A 24,259-nucleotide genomic window follows, 5' to 3' on the forward strand; every position below is an offset into this window, starting at 1 on the left:
TTTGGAAGGGTCTTAAATCCTGGCGGAGAGCCAAGTGCACTGAATGGGGTGTGTGTGTGTGTGTGTGTGTGTGTGTGTGTGTGTGTGTGTGTGTGTGCACGTGTCAGATGTGCACGCCCGCCATCCCCATGCTGCCCACAAGCCTGAAGGCTTAAGCGACCACACTCAGAAGGCACTCCTGACGTCCTACTCCAGGTTCCCATCCACCCACCCAGGTTCGCGGTTGTCTTTCTTCTGTGGTGCTCACAGCGTCCTGACCACAAACCGGTAACCGCTCCTTTTCTCTTTGCTGGGACCATGAACAATATTATCTCAACTTCGCGTCTTGTAAATGGCAGGCAGGTGGAGGGGAAAGTACTGTGCCTCCACCCTGTCCCCACTTTGGCATGAGCGTGGCAGCAGCCAGGCATTCTGACCTGTAGGCAGACTACCTACCACTTTGATCTTGGAAAAAAACTGGATCTAGTCCTTTTAACCTCGGCATGGCTAGTCCAGATCCCCGAACCTGTCAATAGTGACGTCCAACGTGGCGGACTCGTCTCCCCGGGATAACCTGCCCCACCTACGCCCCACTCAGGAAATTCATCCTCGGGGCCGCTCCACTTCACTCCCTCACGCAAGCTGAGCGGAGCCGGCTGAAAGGAGAATAATGCTCCGAGCAAAAGGGCCCTCGGCTAGCCATGGCTCTTAGGGTGCCCAATGGGCTAGGCAAAGCCGGCCGTCCTCTCCCCACCGGGTCTGCACTTCCCTGGAGGGGAAGCCTGGGGTCGCGGAAGGAGAGAGGCGAGGGCAGCACCTCCGACGCCTGGATGGCTGATCTCAGCGCAGAAAATCCCCCGAGACCGTGACCTCCGGGGCAGATGCGCAAAAAGATGCTCTGATGGAACGGGGGAAAAAAACCACCAACCACTTGTGTTTCTCAACCCGAGTTCCCCGAGAGCAGCCGATGGACCCCAAAAGCTGCGCTTCCCTGACTCCAGCCACCCCAGCGTCTCCTCTTGTGGGTGGGCTTCGCGTTCCGTGCGGGTTTCGGAGCCACCACGTGACTTCCACGAAGTGAGGGGCCCCAGCGGAAAGCCGCGACAGAGGTGGGATATGGGACCCCGAGGTGCGGCGAGAGGGCGGGGAGAAGAGGAAATGAGGCGGGGGTGGGAGGAGGGGGCGGGGCGGCCTTGGGGACGGGAAGGGCTGAGGGCTTGGGGGTGGGGAGACCGGGCCCGACGCGCGGCGGGGAGAGCTGGAAGCCCGAAGGGGCGGGGCGGGGCGCCGGCAGGTGCGGGGCTGCGAGGATGCCCGCTGCGGGGCCGACCCGGTAGGCAGCGCCCGGCGGGCAGGGCGCCGCGGGCGGGGCGGCCGCTCCTCCGCTAGGCTGCGCGGCCGGGCAGGCCAGGCCAGAGGAGCGCTCGGCATGTCGCAAGGGCTCCCGGCCACCGGCAGCGTCCTGCAGGGGAGCGTCGCGGCTCCCGGGAACCAGTCGCAGCCGCAGGTAGTGGGCCAGAGGCCCAGGGAAGCCCGCGGGTATGCGGGGCTGGGGGCACCCAGGGGCGGGAGGAGGTGGGCGCTGGGGTTCTGAGGTGGTGACTGCCGAGGTGCGGGCGTGGAGGGCGCTGCCGGAGGAGGGGGTGGACGGGAGGGTGGTCCAGGGACCGGGCGTGCGCCTCTGCCCTGGCTCCCCCAGCGCGCACAGTGCCCGCGGCGCCTGGAGGGGTGGCCGACTCCTGCGCCCCGCGAGAAGGAGAGGCTCTAGGGCGCCCACGCCTGGCTGGGCCAGGAACCGTCGGCGCTCCCCCCACGTGGGGTCCGCGCTGCCCTGGGCGCCGCGCCATCCCGGAGCCGCCGGTGGCCGCCACCCCACCCCCCGCGCGCTTGGCCCTTCCGGGTCGCTCTGGATGGGAGCCAGGGTGCGGAGAGGGGAAATTCTGCCCGAGGGGGACGCTCATGCCCAGCCATTCCCCATATCTATTCCGGGCTGGGCCGGACGCGTCAGCCTAGGGGTGCGGGGTGGGGGCCCCCCTGTGGTCACAGGTTCCACCCCAGCGCTGGAGGAAAACCCCTCGCCCTTCAGTCAGACCTCTGTGCTGTCCCTGGCGATATTTACAACTGCACACTTAGGAGTCTGAGACAAGGCTGCCCACAGGGACAGCCATCTGGGAACTTTGGACGTGCTGCTTTAGGTCTTTTCATCTTTACACTCCCCCAGCCCCAACACGGTGTCTGGCACACAGTGTCATAGGGTGATTCTTAGAGAGTCTCGCAGACCTGAGTTTGGGTCTCGGCTTCGCCACACGCTGACTGAGGAGCTTTGGGCACTTAAACCCATCTGTAAAATGAATATGGTAACATCAACATCTCAGGTTTTTTTGTAAGGACTAAATGAGATATGGCTAATAGTAATACGAATATCTCAACACTTTACTCACCCCTTTCTATCCTGATTAAATATTTCTGCTGGATTGTTAGATGTGACCCTATAATGTGTAAGTCCAGTTTAGAGTCTCAGCTCCCAGAGGGTAGGGATGCAGGCTGCTTCATTGCACAGTGCCTAGAGCCCTATGACTTTTATGATGATGGAGGATAGACATGATTTGGTGATAAGCACTAGGGGGATTTCAATTAAAAAAAAATAATAAGCAACCTCAACAGGGTTGAATACAACCCCAAATATTAGGCTGTAAGAAAGAAAACTCCTTGAGATTACCAACCATTTTTTGGGTTGTATCCCCAGTGCCTGGCAAGTGGTAGGTACTCAGTTAATATTTACTGAAAGAATGAATGAATCACATAACATATAAGGAAATGAAAATGCAGATAATTGAAGTCATTTTCCCATGGTTAAATTGATAGTAAGAGCCAAAACCAGGACCGATGTGATTCAAAGCTAAAGTCTATCTTCTACACCACATTTTCCCCCTTATTTTGTTGCTCACACTTCTTCAGGGTCTCACTGTAGTGTCCTGATTATGTTTACCAAGTCTTCTCTGCTGCTAGAAGACTACATTTTCACAACTTGTCTCTGTTCCTTTAAGCATTGTCCCCAGGCCACTCCTATTTGTTATGTATGTTATTTATCCTTCTCCTTTTATTCTCTTATATTCTTGCATACATCAAAACCCTCTTTGTCTGCAGTAACTTGGGGAAATGATGCTTGCTTTGCTTATTTGGAATACAAGACCTTATTTGGAATAACTGAAAATATCCATTCTTTTGTGTTATCAACATTTTACTTTCCATTAATATTAATAATTGAGTGGCTTTCCTGTGTTTTTACCCCATGTAACCTCTTGGTTTTAAAACTCTTTAAGGTTAGTATTTTTTTCCCCCTTGGTATCTTTTCTTGGGGTTCTGGAAAGCAAATGCTACTCTATTTCTCCACGTTTTCTACAACCAAATGAAGTGTTTTTACCACGGTAGGTGGATTTTTCTGTCTGCTGGTTTCATGATTACTCTTGAAGGATTTGACTGGATTTGACTAAATCTCACATATAGTTAAAAGTTTTCCGGATTTATCGTTAATTTGCTTTCTGATTCACTCTGACCTCTGAAACAAAATGGCAGCAAGCATAGTTCAAATGAGCACATTGTCAGTGGTGTGAGATCATTTGGTGTGTTGGTAGAGTTATGTGGTTGCAATTAGTATGTGTCATCATGATGGGCCTGGCACACAGCAAGTTCCAGAAAGCACACGCCCTCTGGGCTTTTCCAGTCTCACATGAGAAGCAGTGACACCACAACTCTTCCAGGCACATACCCTGTAGGGAAGAAGTTTTTGAACATTGGTTTGGAGTCCAACAGACCTGAGTTCCACTTCCCAATTCAGCCACTTACTAGCTGTGATACCTGGAACAAGCTCCTTAACCTCTTTGAGTTTCTTATTCCTCATCTTTTAACTGAAGGTCACACCTCACATTCCTCAGGGTAGCTGGAGGGCCAAGTACAGTTGTGGCACATGGTAAGTGCTCCTTATAAGGGGCTATTGTTATCCCATCAGTGTAACCACAAGTGCTACTGTTTACTGCAAATAAAATGGTGAAACGCGATGAGCAATGCAGAGTGGAGAGAAAGAGGGCCAAGATGGGTGAGGTGAGGGCCCTCAACACCACCCCTGACCAAATGGTTTCCCCCCTAGAGCCCCGAGGATGATGACAGGAGGGTCCGAAGGAGAGAGAAAAACCGAGTTGCTGCTCAGAGAAGTCGGAAGAAGCAGACTCAAAAGGCTGACAAACTCCATGAGGTGAGACTGTGGTTGGGGAGTAGCCGCCTTGGCCCTTGCACTGTGGTGGTGGTGGTGATAGATCACATCCTGGTCACCATCAATTCAGCAACACACATCTAATTCTGCTGGGCCTGTGCGGCTGCACCAGTGTTCCCTCAGCCGTGAGTCCTGAGTCTTTGCTTATTGGCATCTTCTTTTCTCCCTATCCACTGGTTCTTCTCACATTCAATTTCTTTTATTATAAAACAAAACAAAACAAAACCTCCTCTTGATTCTAATTCTCTTTCAAGCTATTGCTCCATTTCTGTCCTTCCCGCACTTCCCTGCTTCTTACATAGAGTAGCTTACACATGCTGTCTCCATGTCCTGGGTTCCTGTTTAGTCCCCCACTGTCTGTGATTTAGTTTCTGTCCCCCCACTCGTACTCATGCACACTCACATGCTCACTCATGCACACACACTCACTCATGCACACTCACACGCTCTCGTGCACACTAACACGCTCACTCGTGCACACTCACGTTTGCTCGTGCACACACACGCTCACTCATTCACACACTCACGCACACTCACTCACACTCACACGCTCACTCATGCACTCACACTCATGCACACTGACATGCTCACTCGTGCACACTCACACTCATGCACACTCACATGCTCACTCATGCACAAACACACATTCACTCTCACACACACTCACATTCACAATACACTCACACATACCTACACTTACACACACACACACACACACACACATACACTCACACATATGCACACATTACCTACAGAAGCTGGTCCACTGCAATCATAGTGCCCCCACTGCCAGATCCAGGGCCTCTTCTTTATGATCTCATCCTTGACCTCAGTGGGACATTTTGCATCACTGACCACACCCCCTTCTCAACACTTGCCACTCTTTAGCTTCTAAGATATCACTTTTTGTAGTTCCCCATCCCTCTTACCACTTTTTCCTCAGTCTCTCTGTTAGCTGTTCTACCTCTTTCTGTTTTCTTAAATGTTGATGTTGACCAGGGTTTCAGACTCTGCCCTTTTTTCTTCTTACCCTGGAAGATTTAACCTATTCTGCTGCTGGTGACTCTTAGATGTATATCTTTAGGCAGGCCCTCTTTCCAGGACCCTAGACTGCATATCTCCAGTATCTGCTTAGATGTCTCCAAATGGGTCTGCTGCAGGCTCCTCAGATGCAACCTGTTCAGAACAGAATGTTTATTTACTTCAGGAATTTCTCTTCCTGTTGTCTTCAAATTATAGACAATGGAGTGAATCATCTTTCTCATAACCCAGCTCTGGAACCTGGGATTTATCCTACATTCTTCTCTTTTCCTTGACCCCATGCATAGCCCCATATACTCCCACAGCCAGGACATGGGAACTGTTCCACATCAGGAATTGGCCTTGAAAGCATCCAAGGAGTTATCCAAGGATTGATGACAATTCTGTGCTCTTCTCTTTGCACTGGGTCAGTGTGAATAATTAAAGATTTTAGTTTCGCTCTCTCCTGCCTTGCTTTCTTGCCAGAGATTATCTCAGCAACCCTGAGGGTAAAGTGGGAAGGGGGGTTGACTGCACAGGAGACGATGAGGTGCTATTGGGGTGGGTGAGGAGAATTTCTGCAAACTCTTTTAACAATGAACAGGGATCATATTCAGAATTTGACCCACTGATAAAAATTCTCAGTGTGTCATAAGTTATAAATGTCAGAGTCTCTCCTGGGAGTGGGAAGGCTGGGCCCTAGAAAGAGGAGACAATTGTTATGGCAATTATTGTTTCACAGTCATTCCAAGGGCTGATCCTTTCTGACTGCTTAAATCTACCCTGACTTTCTGTGGCACAGAGACTCCCAGGGTATGGTTGGGCACTTTCTCCAGACTAGGGTTAGGAGAAGGTTCTTCCTGGCCTTTATTTATACTGCAAAATTCCTGCTGAAGAACTGTAGTACCCTTTGCCCCTTCTTTCTTCCTGCTTGCTCCCAGAGCAATTGTAGTTCTAGCTTCATGTTACCAAATAACTCCCAGAAGAACCTGTGGCTCACCGTTCATGCAGACCCCATAGTCAGACCTCACGTGCCAGCTGGACAGCCAGGGCCCCTCCTCTCAGGAAGCTTCCTGTTGTAGCCACGTGCACTAATATTGAAAAACACTGGAGGACACTCAGTTGTAAGTCCCAAGTGATTATGTTTATGAGTGACTGTCTTAAAACAAGATCTTTCATGGAGTAAGGTTGAGTAGATCCATTCCACAAGTATTTATTAAATACTACTGTGGGCAAGGTGTTGTCACTGGGTCATAAAGAGATGAGTAAGATCTCATTCCTGTCCTTAGGAAGCATGGAGTTTCCTAAGGAAGCTATATTAATTTCCTATTGCTGCTACAATGAATTGCCACAAATTTGGTGGCTTAAAACAACACAAATTTATCTTCTTATAGTTTTGAAGGTCAAGAGTCTGAAATGGGTCTTCCTGGGTTAAAATCAAGTTGTTGGCAGGGCTGCATTCCCTCTAGAGGCTCTAAGGAAGAAACCGTTTGCTTGCTTTCCCCAGCTTCCAGAGGCTTTCCTCATTCTCTGGCCCCTGGTGTCCTTCCATCTTCAAAGCCTGAAATGGCCGGTTGGTCTTTCTCAGTCAGCATCACCCTGACACCGCTTCCTGCATCACATCTCTTCCTCTGATTCTCCTGCCTCCCTCTTACAAGGACCCTTGTAATAACATTGGGCTCACCTAGATAATCCAGAATAATATCTCCATCTCAAGGTCTTAATTTACTCACATCTGCAAAGTCCCTTTTGGGATGTAAGGTAACATGTTCACAGGTTCCGGAGATTAGGATGTGAACAGCTTTGGGGGGGGGGGGCATTATTCTGTCTACCACAGAAGGTAACATAAATCTTTGCCGCAGCGTCAAAAAAGATGCCCGGATGAAGCATTGGGTCTCCCTCAGTTTCTGTCATTGTTGGGTTTGAAAATCAAGTGACCCAGGTGCTTGGGAAACTTTGGGGTGGCCCCACATTTACTCACAGCCAGTCGCTCTTAGAACTGTGGAGAAGGGGGTTCTTGCCTAGACGACCAAAGGCTGTATCACATGGCCAGTTATGCCTGCTGCCACAATCAATTTTCAAAAATTTTCATTACTTCAAAACAAAGAAAAAAATATATAAAAAGTAAAAAAAGAAATAACAAAGAACACTCAAACCATCCCATACCCCTAACACTCCCCCCCATTATTTATATATTTTTGTCATTATTTTCTTACTCATCTGCCCATACACCGGTTAAACGGAATGTCAGTCACCAGGTTTTCATTATCACACAGTCACACTATAAAAGCGATGTAGTTATACAATTATCATCAAGAATCAAGTCTTCTGGATTACTGTTCAACAGATCCAAGTATTTTCCTTCTATCTATTCTAAAACACTCAAAACTAAAAGAAATATTTATGTAATGCTTAAGAATAACCTCCAGAATGACCTTTAAACTCTATTTGAAATCTCTTAGCCACTGAACCTTTATTTTGTTTCATTTCTATTCCCTCTTTTGGTCAAGAAGCCATCCTCAATCCCATGATGCCAGGGGAGGCTCATCCCTGGGAGCCCCGTCCCTTGTAGCTGGGGAGACTTATACCCCTGGGAGTCATGTTCCTCATAGAGGGGAGAATAGACTTAACTTCTTTTTATAGCTGAATAATATTCCGTTATACAGATACACAACATTTTGTTTCTCCATTCATCTATTGACGGGCACTTAGGATACTCCACTTTTTTGTGATGAACACTGGTATACAAATATCTGTCCAAGTCCCTGCTTTCACTTCCTTTAGGTATATAAGTAGGAGTGGAATGGCTGGGTCATATGGAAATTCTATGTTTAACTCTCTGAGGAACTACCAGACTGTCCTTCACAGCAGCTGCATCATTTTACATTCTGCCAACAATGTATGAGAGTCCTATTTCTCCCCATCCTCACCAACACTTGTTAGTTTCAGTTTTTTTTTAATAAGAGCCAACCTGATGGGTGTGAAGAGGTATCTCATTGTAGTTTTAATTTACATTTTTCTATTGGCTAATGATGTCAAGCATCTTTTCATATACTTATTGGCCATTTGAATATCTTCTTTGGAGAAATGTCTATTCAAATTCTTCGCTCATTTTATTGAAATGTTAGTACTTTTGTTGTTGATTTGTAGGTTTTCTTCATATATTCTGGATATTAAACTCTTATCAGATGTATGGTTTCCAACTGTTTTCTCCCATTCTGTAGTTTGTCTTCATTTTCTAGATACTGTCCTCTGGCAAAAGTTTTTATTTTGATGAAATGCATTTTATCTATTTTTTCTTTTGTTTCTTGTGCTTTTCACATAAAACCTAAAAATCCATTGCCTACTACAAGGAACTGAAGATATTTCCCTATGTTATAAGAGTTTTATAGTATTAGCTCTTATATTAAGTTGTTGATCCATTTGAATTCATTTTTGTGTATGGGATTGATGATTTTTTAAACTTTGAAAAAAATCTACATTGGGGTGGCAGTATCTGGTTTACAAATGTAGTGAAGAATAATTTTACAGTGCTCTGATGAGTTAAGTCAGAGCACCCAGCACCCTGTGGGTCATGGCAGAAAACAGCTCAGGTCTCCTGGGGCTGCCAGCCAGCTCTATTACAGGAAAAGTGAGAGTTGGACACAGTGCATGATAGACACCTCCTCAAAGTGGGATGAGACAAACTCATTGAGAGGCATCGAAATCGACAGCCCATGATTGCCTGCTACTCCCTGGCGAGTATAATGTAATATTTAACATATTACTTTAAATATTTCTTGTTAAATATTTCAAAGTAATCCAAGTTCTATACTTGCCTTTCTTGAATACCGTGAAGGGGAACATTTAGAGCAACAATTGATTAACATGCCTTCTTTCCTCTCCTGCCCACCTTGCTCACATACCCAAGTCTTCTTGTGTCTCTCTCACCTCCACCTCCCTGAAAACCCTCCTCCAGCTCCAGCTCCTGTGAGTTTCATGGCCGCTCTCCCCTCTCCCAGTTCTCCATCACCAAAGCCACAGGATTGGTCCATCGAGGCAGGAACTCCTTGGAGGGCAGAACAGGGGAAAAGCTTGAGCAAGCCAGAGGGGGAGAGGGGTTGAGGTCACTCTTGGTGTTAAAAGTTTTCCCTCCAGGGTAGTGGTTGCTGAAAGTTGGACTGTAGTGATGAGAAGCAGTTCCCGACATGCATCTGTGCACCCATTGTTCACTGTGGGCTTTCAAACCATCCCTTCAATGCACTTAGGCCTCACATGGGGATTTAAGTCCCTACTCATCTCTGAATGTTAAGCCCTTGCCCGGGAACCAAGGTAAACAGTGAGGGTCCCCAAGACAAGCTGAAAAGTGGCCCAGAAGTGGGTCAGACCAGTTCAAACCGGGCACCCAGAGGTGTAAGACTGAGAAACAACTCTGAGTCAGAAAAAGAAGGTAGCGATGCCATCCTAGAGAGCCCCAAATGTCACAAACTGATACGTTACTTGGGCAATAGGGTTGTGGTATGTGTTGCCATGGTTTTTTCAGGTATTGCATGTTCCAAGAGAGTGCTTCATGCCAGTACCCACTTGGTTTAGAAACTGATTATGACACTAATTGATACAGCCCTTGCTAGTGACACAACTTCTCTGCTGGGAAGTTTATCAGCTTAAGGCTTGGGAATAGACTTCCTGAACTCTTACAGCCCCTTGCTGCTGGTAACCAGCACAGGAAATTTGGGCCAGGGCACTGTGAATTGAAAGCGGAATTGCTGTCACTGCATGAGAGTTGCAGTTGACCTTGAAATCAGGGATGTGGTCTCAAGTGTGTGTGACCTTGCAGAAATCATTGTACCTCTCAGAGCTTCAGTTTTCTTGCTTGTGAAATGGGTCCGTGTGGCTCTGTGTCTTTCTGATGGCCGTCTCTTCCCTTCTTTTCCTTCCCATCTTATGTACCATCTCTGGTCCCTGGTACCTCCTTTGGCTTCTTTACTAGTCCCTGATTTTTTCCTCTGCCTAAGGGGCACCCAGGACCCTGAACACCCTGAGATACTCTCCTGTTCTCCTGTCAAGCCCTCCTACATGCTCAGACCAGGGTTTTTCAGCCAGCGCCTACTAAAATTTGGGACTGGATGACTTGGTTGTGGGAGGCTGCCTTGGGTACAGTGGGATGTTTAGCAGCATATCTGACCTCTGTCCACGTGATACTACTACATGCAGTAGTATCTGGCTCCCCTAGTTGTGACAACCAAAATTTGTCTCCAGACATTGCCTATTGTCTCCTGGGAGGCCCACATTACCCTGATTGAGAACCATTGCTCTACACAGCTTAATGTCTGAGGCAGGGCTAGGATTTGCAGTGATTTCACCTCCCTTAAATTTTAGATCTCTGCTCTGAAACTGTTTCCTGGCAAATACCCGATGAAGGCAGCACAGTCACCTCAAACCCTCCTGTGGCAAATGATTTGAATCTCAGCAGGATTTGAGCTAAACTGATTATCTCTCTGGAAATAACAAAGGGTTTAGTTTTTTTTGCATATTTTTAGTTTATATTAAGCCCAGGTCATTTCTTTTCAATGTGAAGTGGGTTTTATTCTTTCTCCTTTGTTCCCAGTCGTAGTTTTATGGCCTTCTCTGAATCCCTCTGAGCTCCTCTTTTTATTTTTGAAGCACTGGTTTTACCTGAAGAAGAGTTTGACTTCTCTACTTTTCTGTTTCCTCAGTTTGATAGAAGTCCCTCAGTAGATCTATGAGTAAAACTTAAATCCCAGAAGAGAAAGCCCCTGAGGAGACAGCAGGTGGCCTGTGATGGTGGCTCTGGAGCCTTTTTGAGCTGGGCTGTGGGGAGAGTGATGGTAGCTCAGGAAGGCATCAGGCAGCGGCTCTCCTCATGCTTTCCGCACACAAGGCTCAGCAGCTCAGAGCGTCTTGCCACAGAATTCAGTAAATACAGAAAGGCAGTTTGAAATATTCTGCCCAAAGAAAACTTCCTGTTCTTTGGAAACGAACTGAAATGTTAGCTCATTGGTGTCGTTCAAATCTACTCTCCATTTCCCTTGAAGGTGAAGAGCATCTCCAATTGGAGGGTACAGTGAGCGTGTGTGAATGCGTGTGAGCGTGTGCGCGTGTGTGTTCAGAGCCGCAGCCTGCACTCAGGCTTACCACAGTGCCTCAATCCCCCCTCCCATCTGGACTCTCCCCTTGCCCATGGAGGGCTTTGCTGCTGGGTTTGTAGACTGAATTCTGACTCCAGGACTGGAGCTTGTCAGAAGCTAGAGGAGAGCATGAGGGGCTGGGGGTGGTAGGCTCTGAGGAGGTCTGAAGGCAGACGGGCTAGTGCACTAGTGAGGACAGCCAGACTCTGACCCAGGACAGCCTATGGGGAGAAGGTGTGAGGCTTGCTGTCTTGGAGAGGGTTCCAGGCCATGTCAGTGCCTGCCTGGGAAGAGCAAAAGGCAGAGGAATGGCTCGGATGGCCTCTGCATGCAGCCACTCTGGGCATCTCCCTTCTGGAAGGGGGGAATGTGCCTAGAGGGGGAGGGAAGGAGGTAAGAAGAGACAGTATGAGGCCTGAGGAGTCACAGAGCACTTAGATGCTGCCACTGTGGCCCATTGGGCAGGGGTACAGGAGATGGTGTCAGAGGACCTAGGTGCTATACATTTCTGGTCTCCAGGGAGAGACATTTTTAACTTGAGACTGAGTATGATAAAAGACTGAATAGAACACATAATAAAAGATGTGGTTCAGTTAGGTGCTGTGATCAGGGAAGCCTTCCTGGAGGTGGTGGGCTTGAATAAAGAAGGAAGGCAGTTGAGGAGAACAGTGTTAGCAAAGGGAGGGAGTAGAGAATTTATATGTGCATGTGTGTCTTCAGGGCCTTTTCTGACTTTTTGTGATATTTCTGAAAGATTAGTAATAAGAGAGAAGGAGTGTTGGGTAGTGTACCCAGGAAATGCATAGCGTACATTGGGCAACACTGCCTAACCATATGAGACAACCTAGAAATGAATGAAAACAGCATTTCAGCAAGATTTAAATAAGGTTGTCATCCTAGAGAAGGTTTCTCTTGGCATGCCACGGGGCTCAGTGAGTGGCCTTGTTTTGCAGAATTTATTAATGACTTGAATGAAGAAAAGGAAGACCTGCTTATCAAGTGCATAGATGGCTTAAAGCTGTGGGTTATCACTAATCCATGGGATGACACAATTGAGATTAAAAAAGGATTTTGCTAGGCTGGAATATACCCAAACTAACCAGGTGAAATTCTGTGGAGACAGATGTAAAGCCCTACCCGTGAGCTCTGAAACATCAGTCATCCAAGCAGCAGATGCAGATGAAGCTTGCGCTTCAAGCTCAGGGAAACGCACCAGCCAGGAGTGGCTGCAGGCTTGGGCCTAGGACAGAGGAGCACCGCCCACACATCTGTCCTCAGCATCGTCAGGCTGTCCCCAGAATCATGCACTGCATTTTGGGAGTAGCATTTCCTCCAAGATTCTGGCAAATCGGAGTGTGTGTCAGGGATGACCTCCAGCAGAGCACAGAGGGACTGGAAGTCTTGTCACCCAAAGAACTTGGAGATCCTGAGAGGGCTGAGCTCAGGAAAGAGATTACCTAGGGGAAGCGGTGAGGGGCTGTCTTCCAACATGTTCCATAAGGCAGAACCAAGCTCAATAGATATGTTTGAAGGAGAGATTCTGGATCATTAGAAAGAGCTTTCTAATAGAACAGTTCAGAAGTGGCAAGGGCTTTCTTTTGAAGGAGGGAGTGCCCACACAAGCTGGCTGGATGTCCAAGCTAGAATTATGTAAGAAAGGTTTCTACACTGTGTGAGTCAGACTAAGGGGTCTCTGTGATCCCCTCCAGTTCCAAGCCTTTGTAATGTCTGATATAGTGGACAGTTCACAGTTGAGTGCTGGAGCAAAGCCAAGGCAGGGAGTGTTTTATTACTTTATTCATGTAGTCAATGAACATTTATTATGTTCCCGTCACTGTTCCAGGTGCTGGGGATATAGCAGGGAACCCGACATAGCTCTTCAGAAAGCAGAGCAGCAGTTGGGGGGTGGGGATTGACTGCAGAGGGGCAGGAGGGAACTTTTGGGGGCGAGGGAAATATTCCATGACTTGATCAACATGGAGGTATGCATCTGTCAAAACTCATTGAATTCTACTCTTAAAACAGATGCATTATCTTTTATGTAAATTATATCTCAATAAACATGAACCTTGCATTCCAGTGGGAGGAGAGAAACATTAAGCAAATAAACAAATATGAATGGTGGAGAGCAGAATGGTGAAGGATAAAGCTTTTGTGGAAGGGAAGTGGATGGGGTTAGAACCATCAGGAGGGCAGAGGAAGGGACTATGGTTTCAGAAACGATTTTGCCTGTTCGTCTTCCCAGGAATATGAGTGCCTGGAGCAGGAAAACACGGTGCTGCGGAGAGAGATCGGGAAGCTGACGGAAGAGCTGCGGCACCTGAGTGAGGCACTGAAGGAGCACGAGAAGATGTGCCCGCTGCTGCTCTGCCCCATGAACTTCGTGTCTGTGCCTCGGCCGGACCCGGTGGCCGGATGCCTGCCCCGGTGAAGCCCAAGGACCCTCCTCCTCTGCGGAGCGAGGAGCCTTGCTCTTTTCCACCCCTGGGCCGGGGGCAGTCCCTGCGCATCTGTGTACAGGGCGACCTGCTGCGGGGCCGCCGCCGCCCGGCTCCCCGCGGGTCCCCCGCACATGCGGCTCTGCAGGAAGCCCCCGCAGGTGCCCGGCGTGGAGTCCTCCAGTGAATCCAGGCAAGAAGGCACCCTCGGGAGCCACTTCTCGTCCACTTTGGCAGCTAGTAGGTTCCGCTGTTATGTAGAATCGTTTCCTCTAGAATTTGGATAATAAAGTTTTGTGTTTTTTTTTTTTTTTTTGGTCCTTTCTCCAAGTTCTTGGAATTAAGCGACACAATGCACTTTCTCTTCCCAAAGAGGTCTGCTTCTGTCTCCTCAGGTTGTTTGGTAGCTCGTGGGTCTTGCTTCCACGTCCCGGTTCATTCCCCCAATAGCCACATCCATGGTGGATGGAGAGGCCCCTTTCGGGGCTGTGGAGCAAAGGGCAGTAGGACTTCCCTGCTACTCTTATGCGTTGAGAAGTCAGGCCCAGCCGGGTCACAGAGGGGTGTGCTAGGCAGGAAGCGTGCTTGTCTTCTGCTGTGTGTGGCTCTGTCTCCATCAGCTCTCACATTCACGCTGGACTGTCACCAGGACGTTTTCTACTCCAGGCCGTTTTTCTGCACTGTACACTCCCCGCTTGCCTTCCCAAGCCATCAGTAGGCATAGGATCAGAAGACAGGCTTCTTTTTATAATAACTTGTATCACAGTTGAGTGGGAGAAATCTGCCCCCTTATTTAAACAAGCAGATATTTGGGTAAATAAGGAGACGAGCAATTTCCTTTCAAAAGACCGCTCCAACTCTATATTCTTTTGGGAAAAGCAGGACCAGGCCAAATTGAAGTTGGCCACAGAGAGGAAAGCAAATTGGGAAAGCACTTCCCACCCCCTCCAACTGTCTTCCCTGGAACCAGAGGGGGTTGTGGAGGGTGGAGTCATTCCATGGTAAAGGGAACAAGAAATGAGAACAGAAAGGAAAGCTCTTTGTTGCAAATGTAGATGGTAAAGAAAGGAAAAAGAAAAGAAAACAAAACAAAACAAAATGAAAGAAGGAAGGAAAAAGAAGGAAGAAAGAGAAAGGAAGGAAGAGAAAGAAAAAAATAGATTGTTGCCCCTCGCAGGGGTGATGGACTTGCTGACTTCATACAGATATTATTATGGGCTACTCCCCCAATCCATCCTTTCCTGGGGAAGGCTCCTCCTTCCTATTGGAGGTCTGCCCAATCTCTAACCTGTGTAGGCTGAAGGTTGCAAATTTCCCCTTAATTAGAGGCATTTATAAGGGTTTTGTGAGGCTGGTGTTAGATAATGGCTGATGGCTGCTGGGAGTACCACATCAAAGCTTCCTGAATGTAGCTGTTTCAGGGCAGCTTTAGTGCAAGAGATCTTAAAATCATCCAGTCTGATCTCTTCACTTTACAGGTGAGGGGGTTCAGAGAGAGGACAGGACTTGTTCCATGGCACCCGTGAGTGAGTGGCAGAACCAGAATGAGACCCCAGGTTGGTCTGATCCCCTCCAGATCCACTGTTGAACTAATAGAATCAGCTGAAGCCACACTACAAGGAGGTGATTGGGGCAGGGTCCTGCTCAGCTGGTGTTCAAATGTGGCTAAACCTTCTGTCAGCACCTCACAAGGCTGGCCAGGACTGCCTCCTGCAGGTGAGCAGCAAGTCTGTGAAGGGCAGATGGAGAGCCAGGGTCCCAGGGGATTGTGTGGCCTGAATGTAAACATGTGAAAATGTGTGCCTTGTACACACAGGCATGTTGCTGCTGAGATCTTTCAACTCCAGCACTTCCTATCCCTACAGAAAGCACTTTACTCTCTGCCTGGGTCTCAACCTGATCCTGCAGTACTTCCATGTTCTCCTGGCTTGCTGACCCCTATAGCTGACCTGGTTTCTAAAATCCAAGCTACCCTATCTGCTGACCTGCCCTGACCCCTACTTCCCCTGCTGGTTCTGCTGGCTGCTTCCCCAGTCCACTGCTGACCCCAAGGTACCCATGTCTGCTGGTTCCATTGACCTGATTCCTCTAAGTTTTGTCCAGCCTGACTTCATACAGTCCTCGGGTTCCACATAAACAATTCAGGGACCAAGCTCTTTCCATTTAGAGCTTCTGTGTCCCCAAGGTCTGCCTTGGCTGGGAGACTAGGGAGGAGAGAGCCCGTGGAAGATGGGTGGTGGTGAGGATTATGGCCAGTCCTGCAGGTGACAGTGTATCATTTTCTGCTCACATTCCACTGGCCAGAAGTCAGTCACGTGGTTGCACCCGCTGCCAGGGAGGTCAGGAGATGAAGTTTAGCCATGTGCCCAGGGGGAGAAGGATCTGGGTTTGGTGAGTATTGTGGTCAGTCTGTGCCACATGAAGATCGAGCTTTTGCTCCCACCACCTCACTGAAACTGCCCACTTGGAGGTCATCAGAAAGCTCCAGTTGCTAAATCTAATTAGCACAGCTCAGGCTTTATCTTCCTTACTTCCAAACAGCAGATGGCCTTGGCTCCTGCATTTCTTCCTTCTCCTCCTCTCTCTTTACCTACTGCTTCTTGGGATAAAGGGATCTTCTTGAAGTCTCAGTTACCATCTAACTCCATGCTAACTCCTACATCTGTCTCTGGCACGCCCCCTCTCCACTGCGGGCAGACCTGTATAACCCGCTGCTCATTAGGTGTCTCTGAGAGGTTGTTTCACAAGTGCTGCCAGCTCACATGTTCAAAGCTGAGCTCAAGAGCTCATCAGCTCTCCTTCACACCTGCTTCTCTCTGTCTTTACCTGTTTAATAATGGGCTCCACCATCCACCTTGTCAGAAACCTAGGGTATCATAGTTGATTCCTCCGAGTCCCTAGGCTAACCCACCAAGTCCTGTCAATTGTATCTCCTAAATATCTCCCATATCCAGACACTTGGCTCTGATATGCTAATTACTTTATCAGCTATCCAGAACTTTATTCAAATTAGCTGCTGACTGCAGGGGCCTGGAGACCTGGCTTCCTCCCTAAACTATATTTATTGAGATTGAGCTGGAATTTAGAGAGGGTCAGGACTTCCTTCACTTTTGATATCAAAGCAGTAAATTTGGAGACAGGGAGCCGAAACTGGGATAGCCCAGGATGGAGGGTCATGGGGCTGGGGGCTGAGTCCCCTCCGAGATGACTGGAGGTGTGACTTTCCATGAGAGTTTTGCAAACCAAATATTCACTGAGCTTGGCTGCTAAGAATCTCCTTACCAGCTCCCAGAGCTGTCTCAGCTCTCCAACTTCTACTCTGAAAAAAAAGTGAAAATTCTGTATAAACTTTAGAATCTATTATTGCAGGAGAAACATGGGAAGCAGAAATTTGCTAAGGGTTGGACTTGCTTGGGCATATTCACACTGCTGTTAGGTGCCAGACCTTGGCAGGCATCTGAGTTAAAAGTCTCAGAGCAAGAAATGAGAATGTTCTCATATTGACTGAAGTGATGAATGCATAACTACGTGATTATACCAAGAGCCATTGACTGTACATTTAGGATGGATTGTATGGTGTGTGAATAAAACAGTTTAAAAAATAAAAAGAATTTTAAAAAAAGTCTCAGAGCAGCTGGGGAGAACGGAGGCGGGCTGAGGAAGGCCCCCTCAGCATAGAAAGTGTTTGAGACAGAGGCAGTCTGCTTCACACTCACACAACCACACCACTTCCTGTCCGCAATCCCGCCCGGTGTTGCACCAGCCCAGCCTTGAAGCCTTGGGGTTTCCATCAGCGAATCAGTCTCCAATTTTGGCCCCAAACCTTGGTAAGAATGATGAGTCTAACGGACAGGAAAGCAAGAGACCCAAAAGCCCCTCTCTTTCCCATCAACACCAGGGTCTCTACCACCAGGGCGTACTTACTGGCATGGGGCTGCATGGGGCTGTGGGTCCCACCCCAGCAAGAGCTAAAAGAAACGGGCTGTCCCAACTTTCACTGATGCCTCTTCCTTCCCATGATACCCAGGAAGTCCTGGCAAGGTCAACTGTGCCACAACAAGGTTTTAAGAGAGCCAGGGAGCAATAAGAAAGAAGGAAGAAAGGAGCAGAAGGAGGAAAGGAAGAGCATGATGGAGATCCCTGAGCTCTGAACCTAAACCATCCCAGCGCCTAAGGAAGTTGTGTTCAATCCCAAGGAAGGGATGCTATTGGAAGCCCAGCTGATAATGCCACATTATTTGAGAGGTGACGGTAGGACTGGCCACGGACAGATCTCTGGAAACTGCCTTATGGTTGGAATCGAGGGAACTTTCCTGGACTGCCCACTTGGAAATTGACCACCTTGATGAAAGAGATCAGTAGAGTCACCACCACTTCCAAGGATATCGTCACCATTAGCATAACTGTTAAAGTAAATCTATTCAAGCCCTGTAGCGTCAGGGGACTAAATTTATATGGTTATAAAAAAGAGATATTACTTTGGAATACCTCATAACACACACAAACACAAAAACGCCAGAAGTCTGTGTTTGACAGCTGCTGGTGCGCTTGGTGTGGTGTGCTTGAAAAAACTTACACCTTAAGTGTGGGGCTGTGTTGAAGGCAGATGCTGCCCCTTGAGACAGCTTTCCTTCTCTTTTGGGTGTTCTAGCATGACCTTTTCTGGTAAGATGTTCTTAAGAAGATCAGAAATGTCGCAGATAAGACCAAAGGCCACTGGCCCAGAATTCTGACCACAGCCCTGAAGGAAAGTGAAGGGAGAGTCCAGTGTTTGCATTCTATTAACACCATCCTGAAAGGCCAGAGAAGTACTTGGAACTTCCCTGATTTCCCTTAATAGCCAATTAATCAAAACTCTTCCTGAGTTGGTTCAGGTTTTCAGTCATTTTTTGCAGGGTATAAAGTCCTGTTCTGTTCTGAACTTGCCTCTGGCAGCGTCCGAATCTCGAGGATGACATATTCTTGGACAGCGGGCTCTCCATTGCCTGGAAACCTGGAAAGCAGGGCCATTTTCCAAACACCCCCAGCTTCTGTGGTGCTTCTTCTCAACTTCTCCCCTAGATCAGTGGCAAGGGAAAAAGTACCTTCCAAAATGTCACAAACCCAGAGAAGGTTCAATTCACCAGATAGAACTTTTCAAAATTGAGAAAGAAAGTTTGAGAAACAGCGGTAGTGGCCAACATCCTTTAAAGAATTGAAAGAACAAATGAAGGTACCTCACAGCAGTTCTTTAACTGCTACAGCTACTCGTTTTACTAGTTAAATATTGTTCAAACCGTTGGTGGTTACACACCCATTGTGTGGGAGCAGAACCAGCAAGGGAAAGACACCCCCTTACACCTTAAAAGGATGTGCAACTTCTGAGATTTCACCTCCAGACCTGACTCCTTTTGAGCAGAGGAAATCTAATGATTTTCTCTATCTGATTGGAACAGGGGACACCACTACCTCGATTGTGAGCGGCTAGACGGCAGGGAACTAGTTTTCTTCATCTATATATCCCTGGTGGTTTAACCCAGTACCTAGTTTGAGCACTAAAAAGAATCTGTTTGAATTACCTACTTAATGAATGGCTACTTCCTCCTGTCTTCATCACAATTAAGCCCTCACCCCCATTCCCACCCCCACCCCCAATCACTTAATGTTATTCTATTTGTGATGTGAGTTTCTCATTGTTTACCCCGCTTAATAGCATGGACCTAATCTACTTCCTTTGTTCCTGTAATTCTTCATCTATGTCCATATGCCTGTAGATTAGGAATTCCCGTAAATCAGCAGTGAATCTAAATCTTGTTGCAGCATCAACCAAATGCTTAATGAAAGCCTTTTAACAGTAGGCTGCATCAGTTATTGTCTTCAAATTTATTTAAATGTAAATATTGTTATGTTTTTATTTGTTCTACAATCATTGCTATGTAAGTCCTTAATATTTGCTTAGGATTGTTGAATCTATCATGTGTTTATGAATTAGTGCCCAAATAGGTGCATAGAGGAGTTGGATACACAAATCGTTAGTGACTCTGTCCTAGAGAACAAAATTTAAAGGGTTGGTGCTGTAGGGAGAAGTTCAACAGGAGAACCGGGCATTGTCTGGAGGACTTGCCTCAGGTCATCACATTATAGTCCTTGGTGTCTTTGAGCTATTTTACAACTCTGTAAGTTGTAGCTGATTGATAAAAGTGCGAAATAATTCTTATTTATAGACATGCAAATTATGTCCGGTCCACAGATTGGCCAATTTACTTTCCTGCCCCACCCCTCACTGAGAAAACAGTTTGACTCTATTTCCACATTCATTTCAGTACTCTGAGTCTATAAATATGTCTGTTCTTCGAATTCTCTTTTGAACTGATTATAACTGCTTGGTTCCCTCATTGATTAATGATCTCTAATGAATAAAATTTTTAACACCTGTTCATTTTATATCTGAATAAGAGTCATGATTTGACCTTTTTTTGGAAATTATTTTTAAACAGTGTCAGATGATCTTAGTGTTGTTGGAAGACATTTCCCCATGTGGACACAGCCACCAAGAAAGCCAAGCAGCTTACTGACACTGAGTGACATCTCCAAGAAGCAGCAGTTTCTCTGGGGCTATCAAGTCTGCTTTGCTATCCAGGCTGTGTTATCCCTGATACTGGCTGTTCTTTCCCTCATTTTTCCTCTGACTCCTAGGCATCCTTTAGGTCACTGGGGAAAAGTCACTGTTTCCAGAAGCCTTCCATGGTTCCGTGCAGTGACCATGTACTTCCCATGACTGTATCCGAGTCAGGCCTCCCATTCTGTTGTTATTGCCTGTTTAAATAAGCAAATAACCAATGAATGGGTCCTAATGTGAAAGACACCACAGCATCTTTTATTCATCTATTCTGCTGTCTGACTTCAGCGAGCAAACTTCTTGCACCTAAATGAAATCTTTGTGGAAACATTTCCCTTTCTTCTATTTCAGTAGACACATTACCTTTTTTTCTTTGCTATGTATTTACACATGCTTGGAGATCGCTGCTAACACCTGTTACACCTTCTCTTTCTCCTTGTCTTTCTTCCTCCTCTATCCTCTTCAGTAAATGACAGAGCGCACAAAACTAATTATATATAACTTGAACCTGGATAAGCACCTGAAGGCTTTGAAGGCAGCCAGATCCAACACGTATCCCTTCAGTCCGTTCTCCCAACAGCCATGGACAGTTCCAGGCCACAACGAAGGAGCAAGCAATTCCCCGAGGTCAACCTGGGGGTCACCCCGAAGAGGACATGACCCTGAAGACAGCATGCAAGCATCATCCTCTAAAATACAGTGATGGTTTGCACTTCCCTGATTCATCTGACCCCTATAGAAAGCTAGAAAAGTAAAAGCACGAGAGGTGCTTTGGCGCCCAGATCAGACTGATAGCAAATGTTTCAGAAATATCTGGACCCTCCTTCAAACCCGGATTTCAGAAAGGCTCTGTGGTTCATTTCCATTTTACCCCAGGGATGTGCAAATGTGGTTGGTGGTCACTGAAGTTTCTTGGCCTTCCAGCTTATTGGGTGAGAAAATATGGAATCCTGTGTCTTTAAGAACTGAAACCATCTAGAAACAGGATTTGATACTCTGTAGGAGATGGGAGACTTCCCTTTTGCTGTTCAAGTTTCATCTTCAGTTATCAGGAACTGAGCGGGGGGCACCAGGCTTAGAGATGCAGCAACTCAGGTCTGTGAAGTAGCGGCTCTCTGGAGATGAATACACTTTTCTTTCTTTTTTAATGTACCTCACCACAGGGAAAAGTACGTTCAAGAAAGCCCCTGATCAACTCCGCACGTCCCTTGTGTTTGCTGGAAGAGAGAGGCGCCAGGTTTTGTCCCCAGTGCTGGTGGTCGTGGGACGTCCGTGTGTTGCCCCTTGTCCAGCGCTTGCAAAGCCCACTGCTCTCCCCACTGGCTGCGGTGGGAGCACCCTGCAGGGGCACAGCGCCGAGCCCAGGCTGTGCTGGTGAGAGCAGGCTGACTTACAGCTGAGCCGTGGGGCCCTACGCCAGAAGTCTTCAGAGTCACGTGGTCCCACCGGCTCATTTGCAGCCCAAGGTGCCAGAGAAGTGCCTCTCAGACAATGGTGAGCAGCAAGTCGGGCCTGCCAGGAGTCCAAGGATCTTGCCTTCCTGTGCTGTGGTTTCGCAGCCATTCCACAGAGCTACCAGGACACTGCCTGACACCGGCTGTGCTCTGCATGTAGTTGTGCTGGTTTATCTCTACTTGCCCCCCTAAGTGCACATATCCGTTTGTCCTCTGCCTTGCTGTCTGTCCAGGAGGCTGGCCCCCACCTACGCCCTCCCTGGGTTCTCCTGATGGCTGGCTTCCAGTCGGTGTCAGTTAATGGGAGGCACCAGGAGGAGACTGGAGGCTAAAAGGAGAGGGAGGCCAGGTTGCAGTGTTGCTTGCCTGTCTCTCCCTCAGTTCCCTCTTGCCGTGGCTCTGGCAGTGACTACATTCCAGTGACATCCCTCTGTGATTACTGCTTCTCCTGGAGCTACCACCAGGTTCCTGCAATACCGTTCCCTCCCCTCGCTCCTTCAGGCCTTGATGTGGTAACAGCTTCCCACGCTTGATAGTCCTTGGGTGCCTCAACATCTCTTATTGGTTCCCTTAACCCTGCCCACATCCCTGTAAATTGTCTCTTCATTAAAACCTCTTCAGTTGATCCATCTCAGGGCAACCCTGGAACCCCAGCTGGCACGCTGGTCAAAGCCGTTCCAGCATTCTAGACCAAGGGGCAGTTAGCTAGAAGCTAAAAAGAAAAACAAAACCACAACAAAAATGAAACCATGGAGATTGGTCTATACTTGCTCAGAGCCCTAAAACTCAGCATCTGTCCAGCTAACTAATGCCCAGAGAACACCTCCCTCACCAGCAGGCTCCTACCCATGGAGGCAAAAACTGAAGGGCAGGTGGGAGCCGGCCATCTCCGCTCTGCTGGGCACTCTTGAGGGACAGGATCCCTGAGTTCTCTATGGGACGTGTGGACCTCATTCTCCTCCCAACCTCCCTCACCCCCATTGCCACAAGTAAACCTTCTCTGCCTTGCATTTCCGAGATCCTGGAGAATGAAACCAGTGTTCACCCATATTCTCAAGCTAGAAGGTACAGCTTCAACTGGACTTCTCCTGCTGAGTCCAGGTGGTGTCCAAATCCTTCCACATCTTCCTTTTCATCTGCTCTCTCTTCTCCATCCCCGCAAGTATCACCTTGTTTAGACCAGTAGCTCTCAACCAGGATCAAATGGAGACTTTTGTCAAAATGCAGATGCCTTAACTCCCCTGCCCCTTGCCCTCTAAGGGAATATAAACATTTCGGCCAAGGTGTGGGATGGGTAGTGGGTGTTTGGGATGCATTTTGCCATCACCCACAAGCCCCACGTTCACTGGGTACCATTGGTTTTGACATTCCTTATCTCTTAACTGGGATATCTTCTTCCCTGATCTGCCAGCCTCTAGTCTCCATAGTCTCCACACAACACCAGAATTACCTGTCCAGGAGCCAGATCAGATCATTTCTTTCTCCTGCTTAAAAGTCTCCAGTAGCTAAAATGAGAAAATGATCAAAACCAGCCTCCCTGGTCAAACGAGGCTCTTTGCCATCTGGTATGTACCAGCCTTCCAGCTTCATGAAGAGGAGTATGATGAGAACACAGCAGCTGGTGGGAGGAGGCAGAAGAGGACAGGCACAGACAACAGACAACATTCAAGATTTAGGGACTCTGAGTGCTGAGGCCGAGAGAGGAGTCTTAGACCCAGAGGTGTCCTCCAAGCCTAGGGTCCGTGAGCTCCCACCAGGGATTTGTAGGAGACTTTATCTCCTGAACAGTTTCACGTTTTCTTGTAACAACCCCCCCTTATTTAACTAAATGGAATGAGCATCTGTTCCTTTTGACCAGTGACATCCAAGTAAACCTTCATGGACTTCTCTCCCTGCTAAGTCATCTTATGACTCCCAGTTCAAATGTCACCTCCTTTGAAGAGCTTCCCCTGAGTCATCTAATCAGAGCCAGTCTTCCTTCCTCTGGGCTGCTGTAGAATTTGTACGTGTCTCTGTTACAGCATTGGTCTTATTCTATTTTAGATTTACTGTATTTTTTTTTTATATTCTGTATAAATTTAGCATCAGCTTGTCAATTTCTCAAAAAAAAAAAAGGCTAGTTGTTTTCAAATGGGATTGCATTGAATCTATAGCTCAATTTGGGAAGAACTGACATCTTGGTAATATTGAGTCTTCAGTCCATGAGTGTGATATATCTACTCATTTATTTAAATGTTTCCTTTTTCTCAGTAATACTTTGTAGTGTTCAGTGTAGAGGTCTTGCACATCTTTCCTTAAGTTAATTTCTAAGTATTTTATGTTTTTTGATACTATTGTAAATGGGATTACAAGATCTTAATTTTCCAATTACT

The 24,259-nt window shown here is 47.5% G+C and overlaps 1 protein-coding gene across 2 annotated transcripts; it reads left to right on the forward strand.

Moving 5' to 3' along the window:
• The first annotated feature begins 1,275 nt into the window (after positions 1 to 1,275).
• Positions 1,276 to 14,113, forward strand: BATF3 (basic leucine zipper ATF-like transcription factor 3). 2 transcript variants are annotated; one of them, XM_037811642.1, is made up of 3 exons: positions 1,276 to 1,489; positions 4,127 to 4,231; positions 13,643 to 14,113. In XM_037811642.1, the coding sequence occupies exons 1-3, from the start codon at positions 1,409 to 1,411 to the stop codon at positions 13,826 to 13,828; spliced, it is 372 nt and encodes a 123-aa protein (XP_037667570.1). In that variant the 5' UTR covers positions 1,276 to 1,408; the 3' UTR covers positions 13,829 to 14,113. The 2 variants fall into 2 exon arrangements, with proteins under 2 accessions (XP_037667570.1, XP_037667577.1); XM_037811649.1 differs by having other exon boundaries at positions 1,276 to 1,486.
• Positions 14,114 to 24,259: the final 10,146 nt, after the last annotated feature.

The sequence above is a fragment of the Choloepus didactylus genome, chromosome 2 (genome assembly GCF_015220235.1).
Source record: "Choloepus didactylus isolate mChoDid1 chromosome 2, mChoDid1.pri, whole genome shotgun sequence".
NCBI lineage: Eukaryota > Metazoa > Chordata > Mammalia > Pilosa > Megalonychidae > Choloepus > Choloepus didactylus.